Raw genomic sequence first — 8,327 nt, 5'->3', positions numbered from 1 at the left:
ATATATCTGCATATTTGTAGAGTCTTCATGATTAAAAGGAACTATAGTGGCTTTTATTCTTACCAAGAAGTAGAAAGTGAGCTCATTTTGGCCTTTCAGGATCTCTTCATTCAGAATGTAGTGCACTTTGATTTCCTGCATTTGTCCACAAGTCAAAGCACCAAAAAGAGATTCAAAGTGAACGTAACTGTTGCTTGGGGAGTATATATGGTTTGCAGAATGAAGAGCTTGCTCATGCTCTTCTTGAAGCCACCAGTAATCCAAACAGTATTGTGTCTGTTTATAACGGACCTAGTAGATTAAATAAAGTTCTTAGATAGGCTATTTGTTATTTATATATAAACTTTACTTGTTGTTGTTATGTGCTGTCAAGTTGCCTGTGATTCACAACGACACTATGTACAACAGCCTTAAACCCTGTTCCATCCCATGCCAATCTTATTATCTCCAACACACCTTTCCGCATTACCCCAGTTGTTAAGTCAATCCATCTCATTGAGAGTCTTCTTCTGCTACGCTGTCCCTCCACCCTGCCAAGCATGATGTCTCTCTCCAAGGACTAATCCAGCCTTGTAACATGTCCAAAGTATGTGAGACGAAGCTTCAGAATCCTTGCCTGCAAGGAGCAGCCTCTCCAGGATGGACTTATTTGTTCTCTTTGCAGGCCATGGTATTTTATTCATATATTAGAACCAAGTAACAAGGCTCTTTTAAAAAAAATTATTTAACAAGTCTCTTTTCCCAAATAAAATAATCTATAAACAGCTTCCCTTTAAAACCAAATAAATTTGTTATACTAATTGGTAGATGTTTTTCACTTACGTTAAGATCAATCAATATTTTCTTGATGCCCTTATGACTGTAAATTTCATTAGAACATTTAAATATATGATAGAATCAAAATAACAATACATAAATCAAATAAAATCTAGTTTGTATTAAAGTTATAAAAAATCTTATCAAAGGAATACCAAGATTGATACTAAGGCTCAATGTCTAGTTTATGTCATAATCAGATTTTATTTTAATTGGAAGTTTTCAGACATAGGCTATTATGTTTCTTATATTTAGTTTTCCAAGTGGTTAATTTCTATTTTATTCTTTATTACTTGCCCTTTTATCCCTAGAGCTCAAATGATTATATATATCCTTAAATGATGTGGCCCCACTAACTTGTGTTTTTTTCATTCCCAGATATTCCCTTTTACTTACATTGACTGTAATGGAAGAAGATGTTAAGGTGGTGGTATCAATGGAAATCTTTGCCAAGCCATGTTCATCAGTAGTAAAGTGGTGTACCTGACCACCTTCCAACACCAGGGCAACTAAGTCTTGTTTTGGGATTGGTTGAGCCTTCTCATCAACTAGAAGAACCTAGAAATATGAAATTGATAGCTGATTCCAAGTATCAAATTTTGTCATTGTTGCCATGTGCTATTGAGTTGGCTCTGAGGCATAGCAACTCACTCATGACAGGAGGAAACTTTTTCTGTTCCTATGTCAGCCTCACAATTTCCTCTATGGTTAAACCCATTTTTATAATCACTGTGTCAATTCATCTCCTAGAAAGTCTTCTCTTTCACTTTTTATCTTTCCAAGGACTTTATCTTTAAGGACTGCTCCCTTTTGATAATGTGTCCAAATTTTGCATTGACATTATTCTGTCATACTGACTTCTTGATCCACTGTTGACTGCTTGTCACTTACCATAGATCTCAGAATATGGTAACAAAACATGTATTCTGAACTAAATTAATAATTTTCTTGTTGCTATTTCCATATGGATAACCTATAGGCAAAAGTGAGCTCATGGTGTTACATCCCCAAAACTTCTTCTTGAGTGTTCTTTATCTCAGTAAATGGTCTTTCTATTCACTAATTAGTTAGAATAACCTAGAAATAGGAAAATATAGGAATACTTAAAACCTTGATAATTTTCTTTCTTTTGTAGCCTTTATCTACCATTGACAAATGGGTTTCTTTAATAGTTGATAAACATATTTTAATTCTATATACTTCTTTTGAAATGATCCACTATTGCCATTCCAGTGCAAAACACAATATCCTACCTATCTAGTTTCCAATACTAACTTTTCTCTTGCAGTTTTACTTTTATTCCAAATATATGAATATTTTGAACGTATCTGATTATGATGTTCTTAAAACTTCAGACACTTCTCAATCCACTATGACTCAAATCTCTCTCATTTTCTTTGCGTCCCAAACTACTTGTAGCTGACCCTCTAGGGATTTTGGGAAGCTATAAATCACACAGGAGGAAGTGCTAGTGGGCTACTTGTAAGGTGTGCTGTGAAACCAAAGGTGCGCAGTTCACACCTACTATCTACTTCACAATAGAAAGATGGACCATCTACTTCTGTGTGATTTGTTGCCTCTAAAATCTCATGGGAGAGTCAGCTACGAGTTGGTCCTGAGTTGAAAGCATATAACACCACCAAATTGCACAGAAGGAGATTTCTCATCTTTCTCTCAAGGAACTACCAGTGGATTTGAACTGCCTGAGAGGCAACACCTTTGTGGTTAACAGCACAGCTCTATAAGGGTTATGCCACCAGAACTCCCAATACACTATAAGAAGGTTCAAAACTAAACATATTCTAAACTGCTATACACCTTTTATGAGATTTACAGCAATAATACAACAAATTCTTTGTTCTTGAAAATAAAAATCATCCTATAATATGACCTTGGATATTCTCACCTCTACTATAAATTTCTAGTTAATTCATACTCTTTCAAGTAATCTATTTTCTTATACTCTTCTTTCAGCCTAAAATGGTCTTGTCCAATCACACTTATACATGTATTCATTTCTTGTTAATATTATACAAAATAGTAGAGTCAATAAAGAAAATGTAAAATTTATAGCATGACATTGAAATGAGGCAGTTGCCTATACACTGTGAATTCACAGATTAACTATTAAAAAAATCAAAAGTGGCTAGAAATCATATATTACTTATGGTATAAAATAAACATTTTCCTAAATTCTAAGACAGTTTTTTTAAAAACTTATCAATATTAGTATTATCAATATTAATCAAATTTTTAATTTGAAGGGAATTTTTCTCATCAATAAAAATACAACTTTATTATCTCTATGAAAAATTATATTGCAAAATAATTGAATAAAAAAATTTATTAAGCAGTATTCAGCCAAACTAAGCATAAAATGTATTAAAACATGTTAAGTCAATTAATAAAAATAGAATCTTTCTAAGGATTTTGTAATACTTTCTTTTCTGGTTTATAGTGTTTTATGATGTCTTTTTTATTATAAATAAATATTCATTTTGGTGAAATAATTTTGATGCTAAGATCTTTTTAAAAATCAATTTATCTCAAAGCCTGAACTCTTAAATTATGACTATGGCCCAGTAAATAAAGGGGACTATGCATTAGCTCCAGCACTGGAACTAACTTGGTATTACCTGTATGTGAAAACTCCAGAGTATCACAAGAACACAGGTGGATGCATGTTCTTGGAGTACAACAGCCTACTGTCCTTAAGAATGAATACGTGCAAGCCAGCATCCAATTCCTCTTATTACAATTAGATTTCTTGTAGTTGTTTATGTTATTACAGAGAAAAAATATAATGACCTATTTTTCTGACTTTTCCCTTAAAGCAGAGAGACTTTTTGCTTTAGTTGTAAAGAAGAGGGGGTCATATATTATAAAGTAATTGGTTTAATTTCATTTTCATTGTACTCTGGTTCTGAACATCTCCGAATTGCTTTTAGTTGCCTAAACAAATTGGCTCTAAAAAAATTATGACTATGTTAAAAAGATATTTCACCTGCCCAAAGAAAGGAAGTCCACGCCTGTAATGTGAATCTGCTTTTATAAAACGCATTTCGCTTAATTGGTTTGTGATGTGACACACTTCAGAACCAGTAAGTTCCAACTCTGAAAAAGAACCAAGGAAAGCTGAACCATTCTATTTTGTTTTGTTTTGTTTTTATATGACATATATTTTTCTTAATTGCTAACTAAGGCTATAAAGTATATAAGAGTAAGTCGTTATGGCATTCTCATCATAAACAAGAATTTCTTGGATCTACCAGAATTTCTTAGATCTTAAAGATGTTAAATTTATTTCTTTAACAAATAGATACTTTTTAAATTATTTAAGTTTTACAATATGTCCTTACATGACAATAGTCAATATTATTGTTGTATGGTAGATAACTATACAAGCATTTCCAGTTTTCTGAAATAGGGAATAGTTAGACAGTTACATTGAAAGCTTCAGAACAAAGCTATTACTTAAAGTTATCTATTATCTCATTTTCATTTAAAGATCAAACAAAACTGTCACTATCATTAAGCCAATTCTGACTCAGAGAGAAGAGATTTTTTTTAAATTTTATTTTATTAATTTTAATGAGCATTTACAGAGATTTTGGATTTCCATTCATTCATTGTTGCACTTTTTTCTCTATTCCCCCCAAGTTCATTCCTATCTTTAAAAAGCAAATGATAAACTTCTTTATTGGTATACAATTCTCCCCACCCCACACCCAATGCACTCCACTATGCAACCTTAATTTTGGATTAACTTGCCTGTTCCCTCTAGTTTTGTCTGTCGTGGGGTGGGTTTGTTTTTTTAAAATATATTTGTTATACAGGCAAGATTTTACTGAAAATTATCCAAAAACGACTGGAACAGCACATCAACAGAGAACTACCAGAAGTCCAGGCTGGTTTCAGAAGGGGTCGTGGTACTAGAGATATTGTAGCTGATGTTAGATGGATCTTGGCTGAAAGCAGGGAATACCAGAGGAATGTATATCTGTGTTTCATTGACTATGCCAAGGCATTTGACTGTGTAGATCATAACAAACTGTGGCTGACTCTGAGAAGAATGGGAATCCCAGAACACTTGATCGTTCTAATGCGAAACTTATACTTGGACCAGGAGGCAGTCGTCAGAACAGAGCAAGGGAACACTGCATGGTTCAAAATTGGGAAGGGTGTACTCCAGGGATGCATCCTATCTCCATACCTTTTCAACCTATATGCAGAACAGATTATCCGGGAGGCTGGGCTCTATGAGGAGAAATGTGGGGTCAGGATTGGTGGACGATTTATCAATAATCTGCGTTATGCGGATGACACAACCCTGCTTGCTGAAACTGAGGAGGACCTGAAGCGCCTGCTGCAGAGTGTCAAGGACTGCAGCCTACAATATGGATTGAGGCTCAATGTCAAGAAGACAAAGATTCTCACCACTGGACTAATCGCCAGCATCAGGATGGATGGTGAAGAGATTGAGATTGTACACAGCTTTAGTTTGCTTGGCTCCATAGTCAACAGTCTTGGCACCAGCAGCCAGGAAATTAAAAGGCACATTGCCATGGGAAAGTCTGCTGTTAGGGACCTCTCCAAAGTGCTGAAGAGCAGTGGTGTCTCTCTGGAGACTAAGGTGCGTCTGATACAGGCTATGGTCTTCACAATCACCTGTTATGCATCAGAGAGTTGGACAATGACCAAGGAGGATAGAAGCAGAACTGATGCCTTTGAGCTGTGGTGCTGGAGAAGAGTACTGAGAATACCATGGACTGCTAGGAAAACAAATAGATTTGTCCTGGAGAGGGTTAAACCGGGTGGCTCCTTGGAGACAAGGATTCTGAGGCTCCATCTAACTTACTTTGGACATGTAGTGAGGAGAGACCAGTCCTTGGAGAGGGACATCATGCTTGGAAGGGTGGAGGGATGGCGCAGGAGAGGAAGGCCCTCTATGAGGTGGATTGATTCAGTGACTGGGATAATTGGGATGGGAGTGTCAGAGACAGTGCGATTGGCACAGGACAGAGTGGAGTTTAGGGCTGTTGTACATAGGGTCGCTATGAGTCGCAGGCGACTCGACGGCACATAACAACAACAACAACAACAACATATTTGTTATGTTGTTTTGTGCCTCCAAATCACCTGTGACCCATAGTGACCCTATGCACTGAAGCCTGCACTGTACTGAGCTAGTCTTACTGATTCCAACACACTAACCCTCATTGTCCCAGTTACTGTATCAATCCATCTCATCCAGGGTCTTCCTTTCCTGTACTGTTCCTTCATCCTTCTGAGCATGATGCCCTTCTCCAAGAACTGGTCTCTCCCTGCCACGTGCCCAAAGTATGTGAGACAGAACTTCAAAATCTTTCAAAAAAGACCTATTTGTTTTCTTGACGATCCATGGTATGTTTAAGACTCTTCTCCAGCACTACAATTCAAAGTTATAGACTCTTCTTCTGTCATCCTTAATCATTGTCCATCTCTCTCATGTATAGCAAGTAAATGCTAAGACCATGGCCCAGAACAGGCACACCTTAGTCTGTAGACTGACATTATTGTTTTTCAGCACTCTGGAGAGGTCTTTGACAACAGATTTTCCCAATGCAGTTTGTCTTTTGATTTCCTGACTGCTGGTGCCGAGAGTATTGTTTGTGTAGCTGAGCAAGCTGTAGCTGTTAACAACCTCAATCTGTTCTCCACAGTGTGCCAGGAGGCCCAGTGGTGAGAATCTTTGTTTTCTTGATGCTGAGTTTCAATATAGAAGACTACAGTCCTTAACCTTCTGCAGCAAGCGCTTCAGGTCCTTCTCAGTTTCAACAAGGAAGGTTATGTCATCTGCATATTGTTGTTGATGAATCTTCCTCCAATCCTGATGCCACATTCCTCCTCACAAAGCCCTGCTTATTGATCGATTTATTCTGCATACAGATTGAAAAGGTATGGAGGTGGACGCATCTCTGATGTACTCCTTTCCTGATTTAGAACCTGCAGTATTTTCTTGCTTTGTTCTGAGGACTGCTTCCTGGTCCATGTCAGGTTTCATGTAAGCACCATATTTTACATTTATAATATAGCTATTTTTTAACTGTCAGCTTCAGCTTCATATAAAAATGTGTCAATATACATAATACCCCAATTTCTTTAGTTTCACAAGGATTTCTCTTTGGCCCATCTATGCTTTTGTTTATGTCTGTCTCATCTCTGAATCTAAGGTATTTTTTATTCAGGGCATGGACTTTCCACTTTCTACGCATCTGAAAGCAGGACAATGAATGAGGATGACAGAAGAATTGATACTTTTGAGCTGTAGTGTTGGAAAAGTGTTCTGAATATCTCTTGGACTACCAAAAGAACAAACAAATATGTCTTGTAGGAAGGGCAGCCAGAGTGCTTCTCGAAAGCAGCAATGATAAAGCTTTGCCTCATAGACTTCTGTCATGTTGCTGCCAGAGACTATGATCAGAAATGGACATGATGCTTGGGAAGGCAGAAGGTCAGCAAAGGAGAGGAAGACCTGCAATCAGGTGTACTGACACAGTGACTACCACAAAGGGGACTAATGTGTCAGGAAGTGTGAGGATAGTACAGGACAGAACAAGATTCAGATCTGCTGTTCCTAGGATCACTATGGGTTGTACTCTATGTAATTACACCTAACAACAACAACAACATCTCCTCAGTGACCTTACTCTATCTTCATTTCTAGGGAACTTCTCTCTTAAGCCATAAGTATTCTTAAATTTCTATCACAAAACAGCTCCTCATCAAGATAATAACTTTTCATGTATAATCTATTCAAAGTACAGCCAGGTATGTTGAAATTTTTCTATCACAATGGTTATTTTTCAAGCATTTAATTTTGTTAATATTTTCCATTTTTCTTTTTTTATTCTAATATTTTTGTCAGCTTGCATGCAGTAAATTATATATATTGTGTTTCATTAATACATATTTTGTTTTATACAGTCTTCCATTTACATTGTGTTTTATACAAAATTCATATACATTGTATTTTATGTAGTTAACTAGTATTGATCTATACTTATTATCTCTCCATCTTTTAAGCCTTCATTGAATCTTCCCTATATCCTTACCCTCTCATCTATCTGCCTACTAACCATTGCTCTACTGGTGATTTCCCTCCTTTTTTGTTCCTATCTCCATTTCCTTTTACCCTTTTGAACATTTATGAACATCTTGCTCAGTTATCCTTCAATTTACAGTAACAGTTCTTATTTCTATACATTATCACTTTCTTCACATTAATTTAACCCTTTTCCACTTCCCTTGAGTCAACTTTAACTCTCAGTTATCTTTCTTTGGTTACTGAGACAATACATCCTAGTGCTCATCTGTCTCCAGTGGAAGCAGCTGGTGCATTTGAACCACTGACCTTTCAGCTAGCATTGCAGAACTTTAGTACTATGTTACTGAGGTACTTTCCTTTTGACTCTTAGTTTCCCTCCTCCTATGAAAACTCTATGATGGCTATTTATGTCTCTGTGTGTATG

General features: G+C 36.4%; 1 protein-coding gene across 1 annotated transcript in view; it reads right to left on the bottom strand.

The window, feature by feature from the left end:
* LOC102854933 (alpha-2-macroglobulin-like) overlaps positions 1-8,327 on the bottom strand; it is a 121,260-nt gene that overhangs the window by 87,571 nt on the left and 25,362 nt on the right. Inside the window, exons 10-12 of the mRNA XM_006901760.1 lie at positions 3,821-3,930; positions 1,213-1,374; positions 64-291 (exon numbers count right to left, since the gene is read on the bottom strand). Coding sequence (XP_006901822.1) covers positions 64-291; positions 1,213-1,374; positions 3,821-3,930 — 500 coding nt within the window. The remainder of the gene's footprint in view (positions 1-63; positions 292-1,212; positions 1,375-3,820; positions 3,931-8,327) is intronic.

Source organism: Elephantulus edwardii, unplaced genomic scaffold (genome assembly GCF_000299155.1).
Source record: "Elephantulus edwardii isolate Elephantulus edwardi_28Jun2011 unplaced genomic scaffold, EleEdw1.0 scaffold00342, whole genome shotgun sequence".
Classification (NCBI taxonomy): Eukaryota; Metazoa; Chordata; class Mammalia; order Macroscelidea; family Macroscelididae; genus Elephantulus; species Elephantulus edwardii.
This window is presented reverse-complemented; position numbering and strand designations above follow the sequence as displayed.